At 50.4% G+C, this 21,992-nt stretch overlaps 1 protein-coding gene across 3 annotated transcripts in view; it reads right to left on the bottom strand.

Annotated features, from left to right (window-relative positions):
- Window positions 1-21,182, bottom strand: part of LOC126569415 (ATP-binding cassette sub-family G member 1-like) — a 25,594-nt gene extending 4,412 nt beyond the window's left edge. Inside the window, exons 1-6 of one of the 3 annotated variants that reach the window (XM_050226487.1) lie at window positions 20,830-21,182; window positions 18,535-19,051; window positions 7,822-8,484; window positions 691-820; window positions 412-617; window positions 1-343 (exon numbers count right to left, since the gene is read on the bottom strand). The exon at window positions 1-343 is cut by the window's left edge and continues 232 nt beyond it. In XM_050226487.1, coding sequence (XP_050082444.1) covers window positions 1-343; window positions 412-617; window positions 691-820; window positions 7,822-8,351 — 1,209 coding nt within the window. In that variant the 5' untranslated portion in view covers window positions 8,352-8,484; window positions 18,535-19,051; window positions 20,830-21,182. Of the gene's footprint in view, window positions 344-411; window positions 618-690; window positions 821-7,821; window positions 8,485-18,534; window positions 19,052-19,471; window positions 19,555-20,829 lie in introns of those variants that run through there. The other 2 variants (XM_050226488.1, XM_050226489.1) reach the window with 2 other exon arrangements.
- Window positions 21,183-21,992: the final 810 nt, after the last annotated feature.

Genomic DNA, 21,992 nt, shown 5'->3' with positions numbered 1-21,992 from the left:
CAGGCCACTGGTCGGTTCGTCGAAGAACATCACCGGCGGATTGTTGACCAGCTCGAGCGCAATCGAGAGCCGTTTCCGTTGGCCACCGGACAGATTGAGCGTCAGTGTGGTGGCCGCATCCGACAGGCCGAGCGTCTCGATGATCTCCTCCACCACGGCTCGCTTCGCCGATACCGAGATGTCTTTGCCCAGCTTCAGGTTGGCCGATACCATCATCGCTTCGCGCACCGTCAGGTACGGCAGTAACCGGTCGTCCTGCATGATGTAGCAGGACAGTTTGCGGAACTTGCGCAGGTTCCGATCCTTGCCGTTGATCAGTACCGAACCGCTGAGGTGTGATGTTCTGGGGGCAGGATGGGGAATGTAAGTAAAATTCGGAGTTTCCTTGTGGTCCTCTCAAAGTAGACTTACTTGTAACCGGCGAGAATGTTCATGAGTGTGCTTTTGCCAGCACCGGACGGTCCCATGATGGCGGTCAGCTCCCCGGACCGGAACTTCCCATTGATGCCCTTGAGAATGGTTTTGTAGCCACGCTTGTGGCCCTCGGACACCGAGTACGCCATGTCGATGAACTGGATGTCGATCGGTGGTCTTCTGGGTAAATGCGTGAGCGAAACCTGCGCACACGATCGATCAGATGCGGATACACTAGGGGAATAGGGCGTTTTTTGTTGCCGGTTTGTTACTTACCATCGGTTTCTTCTGTCCATTGCCATCGCTACTGTTGAGCACCTTCCGTACCAGTCCGTGGGCCAGGTTCGAGTCCTTCGTTTGCCCATTTGTCATGATGGCCCCGTTGCAGAGAGCACTCTGGGAGTTTCTACACCAAGGAGAGAGCAAGCAAGCAAAGAGAGGACAATCAGTATTGGGGATCGTGCAAAAAGGTAATTCTAACTGGTGGCTCCCCGTCCCCGTATCATAAATCAAACGGTAGTACCTGTTCCCGTACTACTGGTTTGGTTTTTGGCTCCCTCTGGTCCCCGCTAATGAGCCAAACTAATTAACTTCCCATTATAATCCACAATGATTCCGTCAACTGACGCCATAAAAAAGTGGCGATGGGAATGGGGGGGATTAACTTTGGCAATGTTCGCCCCTCTCCCGAATGCTCATAAACTGCCAAAACCCATCTTGCCATCCGCAACAGCAACAGTTTGGTACCGGGGAGGGACACCTGCCACAGGTTTTTATCATAAAAAAGTCATGATCCATCGCTCAGCCGTCGTAATGCGATCGCGACTGGGGCACTTTGGTTGCGTTGAGTTTTTATGGTGAGCCTCTTTCAACCGAAATCATCCAACGAAATCATACTCTCTTCCGCGCTACCGGAGGTCCACAGAATGGAGTGATTTAGATCGAGTTCAACAAATCAAACCACGTCAACGGTGTCGTGGCGTGAGCAGTGATGGAATGCTACGAATTCCTCTTGCAGGAAGGACCCCGACGTAGCGTAGGACCCTCGAGCACATGGCCGTGGACGCATAAATTAAAGGCAAAACAGGACATTCATCAAGCGGAGCGGAAAGAATGAAATAGAGTCTACTAATCTAGGCCCTCGGCACCCGGGGGGGGGGAAGGCGTTCTAAATTCATCTACCACAGGCACAGTTTTTGGGTTATCGATCCCGATGCTTTTGGGAAAAGAGTCAGGCAGGCGGTAGGATGGTGGAGAGTTTTAATTAAAATTAACTATTTACAAAAAAAACCTACCCACCAGCCAGCCAGCGAACGATTCCAGCAAGCAGTCGCGGAATGGCCACGGCACTGGCTCGGAATGTGCAAAATTCGCGAAAACGAATCGTGACCGGGAGTGATTAGGAGGAGGACTAGCGCATCCTCTCTCTCTTGCACGGGTCTGAGGCTGAGAGAGAATGGGTGGTGGTGGATGGATGGATGGTGTTCAGGAAGTGACATCATTTCTAATTAATATACTTGCGCGCCTGCCTCACCCCCCCCCCCCCCCCTCCCCGTTAGTGTTCCCTCATTCGCCGACATCCTTTTAATTTATGCCGCAAACCCGGTGATTCAGCTCCGGGGCATATGGACCCCCAGGGGCGGGGAGGTGACTCAAGTTTCAGGTGGTGGTGAAGTTGAATGAATGGCATCACGTTACACCGCGCACCCTATAATTTCCAATTCTTCTCGTGGTGTGGCCGCTTGAGGTTGGCGAGGTACGGACACGGAAGAGTGGCTAACAGTTAGTTTCTCCGTGCCGTGCCGGGAGTGGGAGCTTTTTTAATAATGATGGATCGTTGTTTTTCGCCATGCAGGAATGAAACATCCGTTTTTGCGAGGTCAAGTATTCAAGAGAGACAGAGAGAAAGTCTTCCCGGTGGGTAGTAAGTAACACAATTGATGCCATTCAGTTTCGTGGTGTTTGTTTGGGTGTTCTGGCTTGTTTTGCACGTTTGCATTGTTCAACTGCAACTTCTGCTCGAGCTACAGCTTTTTAAACTCGTTCAGTTTGAACAAATGCGTGGAACCATCTGTTCCGCTGCATGTTGCAGCGTCCGTAGTGTATGTACGATTGGCTAGCACGTGGTATTGTGTCCGTTAAAAATGGGAACCAAGGTTATGGACCCTAAGAGACATGCAACTTTAGCTTCTAAAACCCAACGATAGATCGCGGAATGATCGCACTGCACGTGAGATAAATTTAGAGGTGAAGATCGACAGTAGCAGATAAGCAGAGTAGCTTTACCTCTCGACAACCGGTAACAGTGACAAGCTACCGAGATGACGCTTATCCGCGACAAACACAGCACTCTCCATTGTCACTAAAACCTACTCTCACCGACACGCGTGCGGACACAAGCAAACACGAGCGCAATTCGCGGCCAAAACCGTCTGCAACTTAAAGCGGTCAACGAAGCACTGATACGCATGAAACGCACGATCGTTACAAGCGACCAGCTGAACTGAACGCAGTCTCCGCAGCGACGTCCCCATGCCCAGGAATAGGTCCTGATAACTGTCCACTGCTCGTCCTCGTCAGCAATCACGCGCGATGCTTCATTACACAATACCATTCTCCCGGCCGGGCCCGAATTGACCAAGAGGCGTGCGGGTGGCGTGCGAAACGATTGATGACTTATTGTGCTGGCAACACCTGGGCGTCCATCTCGCCCGCTGCGTCTCAGGGTGCAAATATGCGTCACCAATTATCCCGATTGGCGATTAATGAGTTCCGCATCAGCCCCACCAAACACGCGTGTCGTTGCCCCTGGCCTGGGTTTACTAAGCCTTCCCGAAAAGCCAGCCGCGTTCCAGATAAGCGGAGGACTCGCCCACTCGATTAGCTGAAATCTGAGCTCCGAAAAAAGCGCTGACGATGGTGCAGAAGGAAGAAGATGGTTCGCTGTTATCAGTGACCTTCACCCGATCCAACGTCCCTTCCTCTTCCCTCTCACTAGAAGGACGGATGACCGTGACATGAAATGGGGAGCATTTGTTTCGAAATGCTTTTTGGGGTGATCCTGATTGTGGTACGGTCACCCAATCGTCGGTTATCAATGGTCCCGGCGACGACGAGTTTGAATGAGCGTCCGTTTGGATTCCTTTCTGCGGCTTGGTACAGCTGCACTCGAACCGTTCCGCTGCCGTTGTTCGAGGGAATTTTAAAAATAAAAACTCCCGAAAATGTTTGTGGCACGCGAACTGCGGCTAGCCGCTGCTTGGCATCACCATCATCATCATCGGCTTGGCAAGCACAGTTTGGGTACGGCTTTTTCGTGTTCGTCTTCGCTGTTTACACGATCATTCCCTTAGCGTCCGTCCGAGCGTTCTGCGGATTCGATTGCATTCTGATGCCGGGGCCATTTTTGGCGGGACGGAAATGGGAAGTGAGGTGATTTTATGAAAACAAAACCCGACGCCGTCGCTGGCCGTCAAGACGGGTAACGCTGGCCTGCTCGCTCGCTGCCTTCCACCTGCGTTACCAAATTTAATAACGAAAAATCCGTGGAAGTGAAAATCGATTAAATCGCGTTTCTGGGAGGTTGTTGAAAGGGTGGTTTAGGTGGAGCGATTAGAGTAACTGCTAGAGTTGGATTTGTTTATGTTTGTTCGTAGTATTAGTTTTTTTTTCTTTTGTAGGACTCTGGGGCGCTCTGTTTGCATTGGAATGCCATCGGCATCGGCGAGCTGAAGCATTGCGAGAGAGCACATTCTTGGAAGGGGAGCAAGGGATGCGATGCCACTGTTGAAAACGATCGAGAATCTGCGTGGAATTTGTAACTCCTTCAAGGCATAGTTGGAGTCGGAATGGACTGAACATCGTTAAGTAAATTGATCGGAATTGTAGTATTTTTTATATAGTCCATATTGGCTGAGCTATCATCTTCACGAAAAATTTACTTCTATTAATTGTACTTCGATAAGCTACACTCTACTGGATTGAACTTCCAAACCTGGAAACATTCTTCCACAGTTTTGAGATTCTGTATTCCATTGGAAACACCAACCATATGACACCAACCATTATTTTAGGAGACTCCTAAACTATTATTAAATTGTGCCGGGAATGTCCACAACTTCAAAAAGATACAGCTGTTTCGAATAGCAACAGACCTTGTGACACGTTTGCGGACATTCCATTTGCTTAAATAACTGAACGTGGTTCCCCCGCACAACTCTAATAGATATCATTGATTGCGTTATTTGTCTAGCAATCAGTCGATAAAGAGTCGACACACATTCGTCTGCTGTCAAGGTTGACTCACTCGTGAAATTCCTTCCACCCGAAAACCCGTGAACGACATCCCTTCATACATATTTAACGCAGCTTCGCCTGGCAATCGATTAGTTGGATCTCTTATTGACACCTTGCACCCTGGTCGATTACAAACAAATCCCACTTTCAAACCGTTGCCAGTACCTTTTCACCCAAACGGCGGTATTCTTGAGGTCCTTTTGCAGGTTGGCCTCTTCCGATCCGACATCACAACGATTGGCGTAGAAGTTTAGGTTATAGCCGGTGTCGCAACTCAGCTGATAGATCGTCGTTCCCTCGACCGTGTCGTCCAGATCTTCTAAACTGCTGCACCCGGACGGTGGCAACGTTTCGAGCCGAAACAGGCCGATCGATGAGCCATCAGGCAGATCGTCCTGCGACCTTCCAGACGTTGCACAGCAGGTAACGTCCTGCTCTAGCTGATCGTTCTCAAACATCACTGAGCGCTCCATTTTCAATCTCACTCCACGACACGATCGAACTATCGATCACCACTTGCAGCACAGAACTGGAATACGGGAATGATTTGGAAACGAGCCACAGTGGACCGTGGAGGCCATGATGTCCCACATCAATTCTAGCGATCGTCGATCGGTGCTCTCTCCTCCTCTCTCGCTTGCGCTCTTCCAATCGCACTCAATGGGACATTCTCTGGGACCGGTTCAGGTCGGTTTCATTCAATTAGCCGAATGCGAACCAGACCCAGAATGCTTGGTCAGTAGCATAACGACCACAAGAAAACAGGGGGGGGGGGGGGGGGCGCAACAACGGCTTAGACACGCGAGTGTTCCAGTGCAAAGTAATTGACATCTGATGGACATCACCTTTGTTTGGTGCGGCATATAGTGTCCCCTCTTTCCCCTCCCACCGGGGCCAGCAGCCTTCGTCTGATGTTCGCTTCAATTAAATTCAATTAAGATTTAATTCATCATCACCAACACGTTGACGATGACGATGATTGTGATGATGATGATGACACCCACTAGGAGGACTATTAGTAACGTGTTGTCACCGCAACCCCGAGCTGGACAGCTGATTTGTCACGAAGGAGGAAGGCAGATCTCTCCAGGTTCTTTACAGCTTGGCCAGTGGACAAAGCGATACCCAGGAAGTGCTCGCGGTGATCAATTGAAGAGAAAGTGCATCCGTCTAGTTTCCCTGCGCGTAGTGCGCGTGGTGATGTGCAATCGAAGACCTGAGAACCCTCGCAGCACTTGAAAACCGATCCATCGGATCCATCAGAAACGAACTGCTGTGGATGCTGTGGCAACGGATCATCCGGATGCCACCGTATCGACACTGAACTACTGGCCTCTATCCAACCAACAACTCGCTAGCAATGAAATAGACACCGCCAGGGAAGACACGAATGCACTCTAAATTAAATTGCACTTGCACATGCACCATCCCTTGCTCCATGTGCCATCTGCCGCCCTAGTGGCGGACCTATCAGTTTTGTCCCATCTCCGGTATAATTTCCGGGCGGCTCCAACTTCTCCCCTGCCGGCCGGCTGGTGGTGGTCGCGATTTCATGAAGAGCTCTCGCTCGCTTGTTCACTCGCTTGCCGTTATGTCCTCGCGGGGGCATGTATGTGTGTAAAAGCAATCCTTTACCGAGTTTGCCGACCGCAGACGGACATGAGCCTCCCCTGAAGGCCCTGCCTCTTTGCTGCATCAAAAAGGAGCTGGTTGGCCATATTGCTGCTACCGTCGGTTTTCTGCTTGTTCTTTTAGTCTCTCTCTCTCTTTCTTTTTTCCTTGTCGTTAGCATTAGGCAGCGTGAGGAGGTCATCCTGTGGCCTCGTATGTGTGGCGCCTGGCAGGTCGTTGCTATGTACTTCGGAGGAACTGGCCGGGGTACTAGGCGGCTCCATCGTGAACCGATTATGTGTGATGTCGGTTTTTGACCTACAATCAGCACCGGTGGTCGGTCAAACGCGGGTTAACCACCGGGCGAAACATCCGTTGCAAATGTTTGATATCCAAACGAGAAATTCATCGAAAAAGCTCCCGGGGACTCGCTGACCCTGAAGGTATGGAGCAACATAAAATTGCAACCGAAAGCGAGCTGCAGCAGCATTGAGCGAAAAGTTAATCTAGAGAATTCTTTCCTTTCCTCCGTTTCCAGCAGAAAACCAGAAGAGCAGAAGAGCGAAAGAAGCAACGCGTAACCTTCCTGTCATCTCCCAAGGAACGTTGGCCTTCGGTAGGAAGTTAGTCTCTCGAAGGAAGCAATGAATAAATCATCGGAACACTACTACTACTACCACTACGGCGGCGATCTGGTCGGTCCTTGAACCGAGGAGACACACTGCAGCACCACGAAAATCACGGTGCACGATGCTTCGATAACCGGTCATCGCGTAATCCGAAATTGAATTGCAAAATCAGTTTCCCTTTTAAGCATCGAGGGCGCCACTGCGAAGAGCCACTGTCTATCCCTCTCTCTCTCTTTCTCTCTCTCTCTCTCTCGCTGTGAGTCTCTATCAATTCTCGGCCAACGATCGATGGATTGCATAATAGTTCCATTCAACATAGGATGCTTGCGACCGGGGCAAACACCGGACTCCATTTCTACTTCTTCTGGTTGTGGTTCATCCAGTTCATATAGTCCGTGCTCTCGATGCCGGCCTCATAAAAAGGCGGCCACAGGAGCACAGTTCTGTGCTTCGTTTGTTGGAACTGCAGACCGGGGCTGATGGCAATCTGTAAACATTAGCCAGTTCGCCCTCGTCCTCCAAAAACAAACAATCGCGCAAAGGAGCGCGCGCTCGCGCGAATAGAATGGAGCATGGAGTGAGTCACATAAGCCCGTGTAGGGGTTTGAAAGAAGTCGGATTTCGTATCGCACACGGAACGCACACCCACCCACTCCGCGCAGTCCTTTCTCGAGCGGTTCGTCCATCTCTTTCATAGCATCATGCTTCGAATAAACATCGCACCTCAGCACCGCAGCACCTCTCGCTGGTTGAATTGGCTTTTATGAGTTTGTTTTTCACCGCGAGCGCTCGCTCTCATTGTGTTTGCTGAACTGCTTTCCACGCCGCCTTGGTGGTGGCTGGTATCCTGCGCAAGCAAGATGACACTTACCCGATGGTGCCGTTCTTAAGATTATCGACCAGCGTCGGTGGGGATTTGCAGCGCACGTTCTGCGTGAGCGAGTTGTAGGCCACCGCCTGCAGGTCGGTGCTGTTCGAGACGTTCAGGATGTTGCAGAAGCCGGGCACCGGCGTCGGCGCTGGATAATGGTGCTGGTGGTGCTGGTGGTGGTGATGCTGGTTGGTGGCCGAACTGACCGCGCCTACGCCGCTACTACTCCCAAGGTGCGGGCCACTGGACGGAAGAAGGGTCGGGGAGGGAGTGACGCCGTGCGATATGAGAGGGGCCGAAGCGGCCAACGATGCGTTAATGTCCACCACGGACACCTCCGTCAACCCGTCCGTCGGATGATGATGTGAGTGCTGGTGATGATGATGCTGTGGCTGTGACTGTGATGGCGGCGGTGGCTGCGGTGGCAGATGCTGATGCTGTGGGTGACGCAGTGGATTCGCTTGGCCTATGTTCCCGAGCATGGGAGCACTGTCACTGTTCACTTTGCCGGCCATTCTAGTCGCATCCATCGCCACGCAACCAACACATGGGAGCTCGTACGGGGGAGGGGAAACTGTTTTCCACGAAACTTTGTTACTCCGTTCGTTGCCGCCGCCAGTGAGGCTTTCGTGCCAGCTGGTCGCGTGCTCTTGCTCTTTAAATCTGTGAGAGAGAAAAAAAAAAACAAGGGGAACAAAATTAGAACGGGAAAGGATTAGAAGAACTGCGAACTAGCTAGATTGGTAATCCCGATTGAAGGTTTGTGATTCATTCATTATGTTGCTGTGCTTTCGCTTTGGATGAACCGGCGGAAAAGATCCGTTCGCAGGCATGGAAGTTGTTAATTGTTTCCGGTATTTTGCACATTTGCCGCATTAGCAGCATTAGCATTAGCAATAGCATCAGGGGTACGCTGGTGTTAATGGTGCTCGCACATTAGCATTATTGACGTTTTAGGAAATAAAAAAAAATGTGTGCCCTTTGTCACGGAGTCCGTTTTAAACATTGCAGCGTTCGTTATTAATGGTGTATAAAATAAAATAAAGAAAGCTTCAATCGAAAGGAAGACTTTGTTCATTGAATAAACTTGCGATAAAAATTCCGAGATTGTTTGAAAGAAATAATTATGAAAATAGTTACGACTTTCACCGTTTTTACTTGTTCTTTTTTGTATTAACTTCAACTCCTCCTCTTATTTATTGTCTTCGTTTACATGAATATCAAAGCAATACCAAAAGAAAAAAGGGTATATTAAAAAAAAACAATGAGAATTTAGACTCCGATTTACTGGCACTTCGCACTTCGCATGTGGTTTGGTAGTTAAATTCCCCTTCGATCTGCTGGTGTAACTGAATGATTAATGAAGAAAACCAATAAACACGCTTCCGAACGCTTCGAACACTCCAATCTCATCCTGATACCCTCCTTAATAAGCAATCGGGTGGAAACCCTCGGAAAAAAAGGGATGCATCGTCGTGATGTAAATTAACACCATCACCACTACCGGGGAGCGGTTTGGGATGCGTGTTTGGCGTGTGAATGTGTCTTTTCATTTTGTACCTTCACCCGTTTCCCACCCGGTTGCTGCTACTGCTGCTCAATTCACCATCAAAACAACCCCCAGGAAAACCGAAGGACATCCGCTGGAAATCGGACCCAGACACGGGGTATGCGCACGTTTCGCCTGTACCGCTGGCACAGCATGTTTTTCGGGACCGAAACACCACACCTGACGTGGTTCGTGTGCTTCGAGTTCAAAAGTCAAATTCTCATCCCATGATACCACCACCAACCCCCCAGGGGTGGGGCAGGTCGAGGCGCGAGTGTCAATGCGGTTAATTAGCCCCGTAAAGTGGGTTGTGGTGGTGGTGGTGGCGTGGCGAAGAGCTAATGGTATTTTCGTGATGCTGGAGCATATTGAGTAGCGGGGGAAAAAGCCCCAAAAACTCAAAAACTCGCTTCGATTCGATTCGATTGCCACAACCACGAAGCAGAGCAGAGCAGAACAGTGAAGGTCAAAAGAAGGTGTCGCATTAATGATAGAAGTGAGCTTGCGGTGAGCACTGACTCTCTCAAGGGAATGCGGTATTAGAATGAATATTTGGTGGCATTTTTTATCAGATAAGTGCATACTTTCAACTGAAAATGATTTCCTCTTTTTGGGTTTTAATTGAAGGGGAAAACGGTGACATCTTTATCCTTTGAACTTTATGTCGTTGTCTGCATATGTTCGAAAGTTTTCAAAAAAGTTGGCTTCATGAAAATAGCGAAATCCGTTTCAAGTAAGCAACAAACAGATTAACAAACACAAAAACAGACACACGAGATACGAGCAACATCAACTGTTTATCCGACGTTTCATTATCTCACTTCCAACCTGAGCGCAACCACACCGCGCCAGGGAGCGTAATCCAATCAACTTCCTTCAACGAGCAACGCCCGAGTGCCAGCCCGGTAGTAGTGCAGCAAGAAGCTTAACGACAGCTTAAACCAAAAACCAACAAACCGTGTAAGTAACTTTTGCACAAACTTTACGACTTCCGCGTAGAGGAAACTTCAGGGCACTTTCCCGGGGCAAGCAACCGCTGCATCGCGGACGACAATGCGAAAGACCGCGCTGAATCTTTAACTCCACTCTGCACGTCCCCGCATAGTGCCGCGTGGGAGGACATTTTTCACGAAATTTTTCCGGCTCTTAATATTTACGCCTCCGCAGCGCACCGGGAAAAGCCTGGGAAAATTGTGTGAGACATTGTCGTGCTCGTCGTTCTTTTCGTCGTTGTTGTTGTTGTTGGAGCCAGGCAAGGAGCTGGACTCGGTGTCGTTTTCCTGGCGCACGGAAAACTTCACCATTATGGTCACCATTTTCTATATTTACTCGCTTTGCTTCTTCCGTCTTCGGAGCGCCTGGAATGTGATCCGCTTGCTGGCGGTGTGTATGTGTGCCCCGGGAGGTCAGCTGTACCTGTTGTGTGTGCCGGTGGCCGGACACACATACACATAAACACCGGTGTCACGGGTTTAACATGCCCTTTGGGGCCTCTCCGTTGTAATGGTGCGCTCTTCCTGTAGGGTTCCGGGCCGGATATGCCATCCATTAAACGGAACCTGGCGGAACCTTCCGGCCGGAGTACCGGTTGCCCGTATTCCGATTTCACGGTGCATGGGACAACACGAAAAAAATCCTTCGGAACGACCAGTCGCCATGTTATTTGCATATCGATCCTGTTTGAACAGGACGAGACCAGGCCAGCAAGTGTTCTCGTTAAATGAAGCAAAGATCGCGAAGAAGAACAGTACAACCAACGCAACCGAAATTCACTTGATATACACTACGTCTTACCATTGCAACCGACACAAAAGGAGAGAGAGAGAGAGAAAGCGGCCAGTACAATAGGCGCATGTTCCTGCTGCTAATGCCGGTACCGGAATGCAACACATATCTTGGCTGAAACATTGAAACATATTGGTGCACTGGTGGGTGCAGTGCACTGCGGTTTGTGCTGGGGCTGTAGGGAATGGGGAGCGTGGAACGCGCTGAATGTGCTGAATGAATGCCATCCCACGCGCGGCACTCCCGGATAGAGAGATAGAGAGAAGCCATCTGGACCACCATCCTTTCTGCTACGATTGCACTCCTGATGTTTGCTCACCGCACACACATACACCCTGATAGCGGTGATTGTGGCGGGCGGAAGAGGATTTTGCTTCTTTTTTATGCTCCCGATAGCCTCTCCGGTTTACCGGAAGTGATGGCAGCGTGGCATCGTGGTCGTCGCCACGGTTGCCGATATGACTTCGGGGCTTGATCTCTCTCTCTCTCTCTCTCTCTCTCTCTCTCTCTCTCTCTCTCTCTCTCTCTCTTGTGGCCTAGTTCTCGTCGCCAACGCCCTGGTGTGCGGTGCAGCAGCAGCAGCACTACGTGGGAGTCCGAACCGTGGGACCATCGTCGTGATTTACTCGACATCATGCGGTCGCGACAACGTTTTCCTTTCCGCAAAACCACGCAGAGAGGATGGCGTGGTCTGATTAAGGCGGTTCTCCCACTCCCGACAGAAGGACACACCGGATCGCACTGGGACAGAACGACGACGACAGCCTCAACCGAGCCTCGCCGACGACAAGGACGGCGAGTCCTTGAACGATGAACTTTAAGAAGCTCTCGTTAGAAAACAAAAAATGGAAACAGAAGAAGCAGATCCTGAGCGAACTCGTGGCGCGAGCACTCGAGCAAAAAGTGTGGCCGATAAGGGCCAATGGCATCGAAAAGGTATAACCGCGTATATCCCCAGAGAGGGGACCCCCCCAAAAGGGATATTCGGGGAAAAAGATGCAAATGAGCCCCGGGTGGACCACACTTGTGCTCCGGTGTTTTATAGTTGGAGTGTGCTGTCACAGACACATACATTTCGGGTGCCGAGAAGCCGAGAAAACTATAATAAAAGTGTGAAAAAAGTGAGACAAGAGTGAGAGATGACAGCGTCGGTATGACAGTGACAAATGCGCCGCCGTGCGACCTGTACGGGCTGGGAACTGTCTATCGGAATACTCCGTTCTGAGAAAACTCCATTTTGTGATGTTTTTTAGTGGGGGAGGGGGTTGTTTTTCATTCTTAAGTCTCTTCGGCATGCTTTCGCAGGTCGCAGGTGTCACTAATTCAGCGGTTCCAGGTGTGTCAGAACCAGCCAACCTCTCTGGGAATAATGTGTAGAAGGCTGGAGTTCGAATAGCTTCAGCTGCGTCATCTCCTAAGCAACCAGCAACCAGGACCTTGGCCTAACGGTAGCCAAAAGGGACTCCATCAACCTCACCCGTTCGATGGTGACGACCCGGGAAGCGGTTTGTTGGTTTTATTGAATCTTTTAAAAAGGACACCTTCTCGCCGGCTCCCGGAACAGCACGATGTGCCGAGTACCTTTCTGTGTCGTGAGTGTCTTGCGGGGAAAATGAAAATTTAAATTGATTTTTCTTGCTATACTTCCTCATCACATATCAGACCTTTCCACCTGGAACCGGAAGCAGTGTGAAAATGAATCAATATTGACACCGGAGCAGCTCGCAGGTGGTGGTGGATCGAATGTTTATCATAATTACACCTGCAACCGATCACGGTGACCGAAAGGATGGTCTGAGACATCAGCTAGCGTGCCGAGCACTGCTTTTCGATTCAGCCATCGAGCATCGTTTGCAATGCCACGCTTTGTGAGTGGTTTAAAGCCGGATGATGGGTGTTGCAGCGAAGGCTGCTGACTGGCAACATATGTTGGTTCCGCTACTAAGGCCCCCCTCCCCCCCGGAGATTGTGCCCTTGAAACAGACTCAATGCAGGGGGTCCAACGAGAGCATCGGCATCTCATCAGCTGTGGAACACAAAGGCGTGTCCAATAGTGGCGCTACTGAACGGAGCAGTGAGTGCAATCCAGTGCAGCTGTACCGAGCGCAAGTGCAAGTGCATTCTTATTATCTAGGCTGCACTTCGCACTGCCTCACCCACCACCCGAGCCAGTCTAGCGCTAGTGGCCCTCGGTTAAAGCTGATGCAACGGAAGTGTAGGAACGAACGGCAAATAGAGGACGCTCGGCTTGGTTCGCTCGACCGAGATTGGCATATGAGACTGGTGATGATGATGATGATGATGATGATGACGGTGATGATGGGCTCCTCCCGCCGGCGGGAGGTTGGTGGCCTAGAGTCTCGGTGTGAATCGGAGCGAAGCAACATCAGTTCGCTTGGTGCTTGGTGGAATCATTAACGTTTGGCGAAGCGAGTAATTTGTCTCCGGGTTCCTACTTCCCTCGCTCACCCATTCACTCGTCTAACTAGCCTCCCTGCTGCTTCTCTTGCCATTGCTGCTGCTTTGTAGCGATGCTTTGTACCGATGCAAGTGCAGCTGCACTTGCAGACCGCTCGTAATCACTTGATTGTAGCAACTGTGCAAGCATGCCTGCATGGCGCTGCAAACTCTTCGTCGTTTGGGGTGGGGTTTCCTTTTTCTCTTGTCAAATGTGTGGGTTTTTTAAAGTAGAGGATGGATTACGAATTAGTGCAACGGTTCGTTGGATAGCTTCTGATGGACATGTGCTTGGCCAGCGGCCTAGACGGAAATGAGTTCCGTTCCTTGGTACAATTCTGTTGTCAGAAGATTAGCTAAAGCTGTTTTTGCGTTTAATTCTAACTAAATCAGTCATAATAACATGGATTTTCATTCCATTCCAAAAAAAACATTCCAAAAAGTATTTTTTACACTAAAGGAACACGTTATCTATCTTGTCGCTCTGTTAAAGCCAACCGAAACGGATAAACAATTGAAAACATTGAGATAGCAATCAACTGCAGTCGAACGAAAAATTAAATTAAATTACTTGGAAAACTCTCAGCAATCTATATATTAGTACTCTAGTTAACCGTACTGGTTAAACTGGATAAAATATAGTTTAAATAGTTTATATCGGCCATCCGTTGATGTCCGTTAGTATTGGGTTATGAATAGTTTTCAATTAAGGTAAGCAACCTTTTTGTTTAGTAACAATAACTATGAAAAAAATATATTTCATTGAAACTAGCAAACACAATAGCTAAGCTAGCATCAATACTGTTCGATGATAATACAATAAGAGGGCAAATTGTTACATTTAATCAAACAAATGATGACTAAATCTGATTTTTGATTCTGATTCACATCGTCAGTTCTGGCCAATCACTGCCCACAGTCAACGCTCTCACGATCGCTTGGCATTGTTTTAACGAAATCCCGTCCCAACGACGACGGCGATGACGACGAAAATCAATCCAGAATTGCATCTCGTTCACTATCACCGTATCACCATCATTCATCAACGCCAGGAGCCGAACTGAGCCGAGCCAAAGCCAGTGCCGGGCCCACGCTCGCCCACAAGTGGATAACAAGCGGATAAGTCCTTTAGTCGGAATTGCGAAACTGCACCACCAAGGACGCAAGGACGACGTACGGCAGGAGCAGCTTATGTGGTGGTGGTGATGGTGGTGCCAATGCCGGTGGTCTTTCAACAGCTGGCTTTTCCCATGATTTACGAGCACTTTCCAGCTGCTGCTGGTCCGTGGTCGAGCGAATACGAGCGAAAAAAAACGCGGAGCATCACAGAACAGTGAAACGGGTGATAGAAGTGGGGCAGGTGGCACAAGGTGGACAAGGAATAATCTTTCGCAATCAGTGCAACTCCGGTATTGATTAATTGGTCGAGCCATCGAACGGTTGCTGCTAGCCTCGGCGAAATTCCTCTGAAAACACCACCATCGCTTGCGTGACCGGCTATGGAGCAGGGCCTTGATGCCACACAGCCGTATCACTCAATGGAACGATTATCGGCCGCGCGAGATATCAATAAGTAAGTGAGAGTGTGCGATGGTTAGAACTTTCCCATTGCCATAATTGCCTCGGTAACACTACTGTAATCCAGTAGCGCCGCCAGCTAATTAGATATTGCCACGAGGACCCGTGAGTTCTCGCGAGGACGGACCCGACGGATTCTTATAAGAGTCGCGCCGCCATTTTCAGTTTCCTGAAAACCATTTTCGCGTACCCAAAACGTGGCATTTCACTTGACTTGACACCGAGTCACGTCTGGGGTGAGATTCGTAAATTTTATTAACAAAACCACCTCCAGCAGCAGCAGCAGCCGCAGCAGCAGCAACAGGACCAGGAAGGCTACAGTGTTGCAAGAACCATCGGGCGCAATATTGCGCAATATATTCTGCCCCTGTCCACTGGACCGTGAACCCTTAATTCCCTGCGCCAACGTGCCAAGAAAGGACCAAGGGCGTACAGACAGACGGAGAAGACGCAGCAACAGAAGCAAAAAGAAGCGACGCAACGAAAAAGAGGAAGAAATCCCAATTAACTAAAGGCACACAGACACACACAGAGTGGTGTCACACACATAACGCACGCTCGATACCATAAGAAGCGCCGTTTCCAGCTGCCGATCGTGCAACGTGCTCCATGGTGGTGCCGGAGACTGAAACCCATTAAACCGGGAAGCCATTTCTGGTTCTGGTGATTATCGTCGTGTTGCAATGGTGACGCTAGAAAAGATAGTAACGCCGAAGTGGCAAGGCCGATGAGGACACAGGGACCAAGTCGTCCTTCAAACAACTTCTGCTCTCTTGGAGTCTCTTCCTTCTCCAGGAGCCACGTTGTGAATTACGTAAAGAATTGTGAACTCGTGGTGGTCATGAACGCATAGCAACCGTCTACGGGAGTGTGCACACTGTCATGGCCTTCTAAGATGGCTTCAAACTCCTAAGCTCCCGTGCTGCGAGGCGCCACGGCGAAAAACGACCCAAAAGATTAGCGCCCAAGCCGCGACCGCTCCAGAAGGGGCTCGTTAACGTGCCCACCACTCACCAGATATGTCCGATGATGCCTCCCGCCCCCGGCACTCGGTCAAAACAATAGTCAATCAACCGGTCGGTGGTGGAGTCGGTTTGGGTGGCGATCTGCGGCTCCTGGCCCTCGGCACGCGCGTCAAACGATAATCGATTAATGCGCCATTTGGACGGTAGTAGGCGGCGGCAGCAGCAGCAGCAGCAGCCGGGTTTGTTTTTGAGGTTAGGTTACGCTGCACCGCACCATTTACCGGGTAGGTTCGAGTGCCCTCACTCCTTCACAATTCGACTTTCGATCAATCACGCAACTAGAATTGTGCGGATGGTTGGCTGTTGCTGGTTCGCACCCGCCATCCGGCCATCGCTGTCAGGAAGTCGCGAGGAAGTGTCCGCGGGACCCCTTGATGGATCGCATTTCACGAGTCGCTTTTTGGGGGGGTTTTGTCTGGCCCTGTGGTTGCCCGGTTGCTAATCGAATTCGATCCTACAATCCACGATAGGATGGCCCCCAGGGCGGCCATTCTCGAGCGATTCTGAAGTTTTATGAGCGGCCATAAAAGCGAGTGAGCTTTTTGCAGCCTCGTTTTTTTTTTCGTTGATCCACATTCTGGGCGCGTGCATCACCGTTTGTCGGTACGTCGTGGGGTCATTCAATCAGCGGCCAATCGATTTTCTACATTTTCACCGACTGACAACAACATCAGTGCAGTGACGGATGCCTCGTGGATATGCCGCATTCTGTCTGAAGTCGTTTCAAGTCAAATCGCCGGTCGGTTGGTTATGTTGTGCTGGCAATCAGGAGCCACCGGGAACATCATCATCATCATCATAACCGAGGGCTGATATCATGCGTACCTTCGGTACAACTTCCTTATCGTCGTACGCGATAAAATCAGACGAGTGCGTGGGAACTCCCGTGGTGCGCGCGCGGTCCACATTTCGTCATCATCATCGCCGCCGCCGCCGTGTTGCCGAGTGCAGCGTGCACTTGACCGCGACTCAAAGGTCAACCGCTAGACGGGCAGGCCCACAGTCCGGTGTTGTTATCAAATCATGACCGGACGCCATTTCTTATCACAACGCACCAAGCCGATTGTTAATCAGCCGCCCGGCACACACCTGTTCTCGCGGGCAGGTGCACCGTCTAGATAAGGTCTGTTCCGGTGTACCCGGCCCGGAGAGATGGAGTGATGGACGTCAAACAATTTAACCGAACTGTAATCGGAACGCACTTCGCGTGCCTCCGAGTGCTGCCATAGAACGTGTACGCGATTGCAGATAAGATAAGATTCCGCGGAATTTGGCCAAGACTGTACTGTTACCGGTACTGGTGTCGCGTCGATTATACCAGCGGGGATTGACCTTTCACAAAAATGTCAACCACCGGCGTGTTGCGGCCAGTGAGTTGTTTATTAGTCTGGGCAATGATGGAAATGATGTCTGCTGAGTAACGTCTGTCGTTGGATTCTCTGCCAGCTAACGCCATAATGGAGGCCTCTAGACAGACTGTGTACAGACTATCGCGGATCGACAAACACTCAGCTGAGCAAACTTGTGAACGGAGATGACGATCCTCTTCCATACAGCTCCCCGTCTGGACGTCGTTCTGGACACACTGGTGTTGGATGAGGATCCATCAAACCAGAATCGGGGACAAAAACACTTGCACGCTTGGTTGTATTGTTTGTTCAAGACCATCGATTCGCGCCACCCCTCATCGAAGACACGAACACGTCCGCTCGCCACCTCCCTCCAAAAAGGCAATCGATGAATCCTCGTTCGAGGTCTCCTTCTCACTCTCTCTCTCTGTCTCTCTCGTTCCCCTTTTATCTGGCCGGTCGGCACGATGAAATGCGTTGTTAATCGAAATGAAATGTTTTTGTCTACCGCGCGCGCCACATAACGCACCCCACTTGTGGTGATGGTGGTGGCCACCCATGCCATGGCCGCGCCGCGTATGGTGCGTTACACTACAACACAGCGTGCGAGTGCCGCGACTCGCTTTAGTGTGGTCGATTGTGAAATTGTCATTTTGTTTAATGTGCGCACCCCTTGCGGACCCCTTCCCCTGGGAAAAATGGACGGAACCAAAACGATCGTTCGCTCCAACTCGTCCAATCGACGAGTCAGCAAGCCGTCCCCGAAAATCGATTGTTATCGTCGCGACCACCCTGCGACCACTCGGTTGGACCATTTAATTAGCGACACGCCGTCAACTGTCTTCCGGTGGCGTTGGCGTTGTTACTGCTTCTTCACGCCTCTTGTCCCCGGTTTGGTAAGGCTAGCGTTACGGTAGTTACTAACTTAAGCGGATGGTGATGATGATGATGATGATGTGGAGACACTTACGCTTTGATTCGTTTCTGCCAGCAGGAAGTGGGTGCATGGGGATCCCTGTGGATAGGTCCTGTGCATCCGATGGTTCTACAAAATCAATGCGAATCCTTTCACCAAAGTGACACTAATTCACACATACACACGAACTGCACACTAACAAGCGCTCGTGTACACAATCAGGGAGATCGATTTGGATTGACTTCACTCGAGCTAGGACGATTCTGATCTGCCTCCAACACTGAGCACAACGAGTTGCAAGGACACGCACACCTAGACAGGCACGGAAGGCCTGGTCCCAGGACTTTTTATCGAGCACTGATGGTGACACCGTGCGATGGATTCACTGCAATCAGGTGTTGTCTGTTCATCTTCATCGCTCCTCAAGCGTTTCCACGAACTGCTTGCGATTTGACACCACGAAGGAAAGCGGAATCACGTATCCTGGAGCACCAAGCTACTCCCTAGACACGCGATCGCACTACAAACACCGACGCTGGACGCACACTCGCTCTCCACATTCACCGTTCGTCTGGCCAGAGGTCCGGAAAAAGTAAAGAAAAAATATTTGTTAGATTATTTAGAAATCATTCTCCCAACGATGCTCCCTCGAGAGAGAGAGAGAGAGGGAGAGCGCACGTGTGTGAGTGCGTCTTTGGAGTGAAGATCGATCTCCCATGCCCACCCCGAGGACATCCAAAACCAGAATTTCGTTTCTATTGATCGGTTGCAAATCATCACTAACCAGAATCGTTCTATTGAATGGGATTTTGTTCTCCACCTGAATCCATTCATTTTGACAGATCGCTTGGCGTTTGGCCCCCCGCTTTGGGAGGTTCTCTTTTTAGCTTCAGCATCACGAGATTATGGCCTGCTGAGCATGGGAAATGGGGAAAAAAACCAGAGAGAGAGCGAGAGAGAGCAAACGAATTCGACAACACAAACGGCCTACCGCGATTCACCATTGATTGGCACAAAAATGCATCCTAAGCGAATGAAGGACACTTTTGACCGTTTCGTTTTCTTTCTTTATCCTGTAGAAACCAAATGACTCACTGAGCCCCCTTTCTGAGGGCTAAAAATTTTGTGGGGAGCACCATGTCCTCACTCTAACTCTCTCTCTCTCTCCCTCTCTCTCTCTCTCTGTGTATCTGTGGCACTGCATCGATCGAGTACAATTATTGTTTTCTATCTTTGCCCTTCTGCCCCAAGTCAGTACCCGCGTGTGACAGCACTTCTTTTTAGCTCGAGACGCTCACTGATTGATGGGTTTGTCCATCGATTGAAACGTACTATTAACGTCCGGGGGAAAATCCGAATTTCCCGTCCGACTTCTGTCACTTTTGCTGCGCCTGGTGTGTGATCAAGCTCAGTCGGTGAGTTGGAAAATTCGCTCTCCCTTCCCTATGTGCTCTCTGGAAAAACACCTGAGAGAGAGATACAAGCTGAGGAGTGAAATTGTTTGGAAAACATAAAGAGACAGAGAGAGAGCAGAGAACGAAGAGCAGATGATTCGAGTGGAGCGAGTGAGCAAGTGTGGACCGCATCATTGACGGTCCGGTGCTAGCAAGCAAGGAGGGAAACCAGCTGACACAGCTGCAAAGTGAGGTCCCCCCACCGTTGACTCCTCAAGGTTGACCACACAACCGTACAACCGAAAGCACGCACAAAAAAAGCGTAGCGTGTGGAATCCCGGTTGTTCCCCAGGTTGTTGTCTTGCCGAACTCGCGTCACGATCGCGAAGATGAAGATGATGAGACGGTGCGCGACGCTCGCGGTCTCGCAAAGAGCAAACAACAGCAAAGCCAAGCATGCAAACAGCGCGTCACGAGAGCATCCGCTGTTGGCCAGCAGGCCTCAGAGATAGAGAGAGAGAGAGAGAGAGCACATTGAAACGGTTTAAAACGAGAGAAAAGAAGCGAGATTACCAGACAAGAAACTAATAATTGGGTTGTGTACGGTTCGGTGCCAGAACCAGAACGGGAACTAACATTTTTTGGGGGCCGAACCTGGCCAACAGAAAACTACTAGCCCATTGTCCTTATCGATTACGCACATGCACACACAAAAGGATAGAAGACAGGAGACACACGATATTGGAAAACTCATCCCTTGAAGGTTCAACTTGTTTATATCTTGCTACACACCAAGAACGCACCAACACAATCATCATCATCGAAAAGGGAGTGCTCGCTACACCACCGAGAGTAAGGGGACAATCACAACGCAAAAAAAAGGATTTGGAAGGGAAAAGGTATCCCCCAAAGCCCTGGTACGCAATTGCACGCCACCATGTCAACCATCGCTTACCCTCACTTTGCACAATAGAGAGACGAAGACGCACACTCGCACCGTCCACCGGAGATTCACCGGAGAGAAAGTTCGTCGTCGAGGGAAGGGGGGTGGAACCAGGTCTAGGAACCGGCGCACGGCGAACTATCGCGAAATGTCGCTTGCTGCCTCTTCCTCTGGCACTGGCCGAAGCACCAGCAGCAGCAGCAGCAGCAGCAGCTGGCAAGCAGATCGCGACGTCACGGAAAACGAAGCGTTCGCGTTCGGGCTGTTGGCGCTACCGCGGCTTCCACTCATCTGTTCCGTGGTGGTGCCGTTGTGGTGGCGCTGCTGGCAGCTCGCTCACGCAAACGGTTCGCGCGCGTGTTCCTCGGACGGTGCGGTGCGAGAGATAAAGTCGCTTTTCGCTCTGCTCCGCGACTCTGCTGTTGCTCCGCCACAAAGATTCATTCGAACCTCGGCCAGGGGTGGCCACCAGGCGTCCGCTCTGTTCACTTCGAGGGGCTGGCTTGGTGGCTGGCTTGGTGGGCGAGGAGACACGGGCTGTTTGTATGCGCATGCTCTCCATGACAACGGCAAGGACGCTCATGGTGGCACTCACGAAGGCGAGCTCGCATAGCACGCATCATGATGCAAAACAACTTGATATCGCTTTAGCCACCCTCGATCCCCACCCACAAAACCACCAGCTGGTTCTACTCAGCTGCTGGTCCTTTTTTATCATTACGAGAGGGAGACAAAGAGAATGAGAATGGGAGAGAGAGAGAGACCGTGCAGCGTGTAATATCCATGCATACATCACGAAATGGTGACAAAAAAATGTTTTGAAGCAACCTCATCACGACGCCATGTCATTCACCGTGCGCCCCCATACGATGGGTGGTGGAAGATATGGTGATAAACAGAAGCGAAGGACGGCAGCAGGGCTTGATCATCATGCGGGGTGCACCCGGGCAGCGCCACAGAAGAACACGGTGTTCGACGGGCGACTTTGGGCGTCCCTTGAAGACAGTTCATGGTTGGTGGTTGTCGTCGCATACGTGTGATAAGCATGGTATCGTACGGGGGTGTTGAGTTTCACTTGAATGGATAATGAGATTGCCCTAGTATTCATCAACGTCTCATGAGGTCCTTACACCATTTGGCATGACTTCTCCTATCGGGTTCAAGAAGCATTTAAT

This window comes from Anopheles aquasalis, chromosome 2 (genome assembly GCF_943734665.1).
Source record: "Anopheles aquasalis chromosome 2, idAnoAquaMG_Q_19, whole genome shotgun sequence".
Lineage (NCBI taxonomy): Eukaryota > Metazoa > Arthropoda > Insecta > Diptera > Culicidae > Anopheles > Anopheles aquasalis.
Note: the sequence above shows the minus strand (reverse complement) of the source record. Positions and strands in the feature narration are given on the sequence as shown.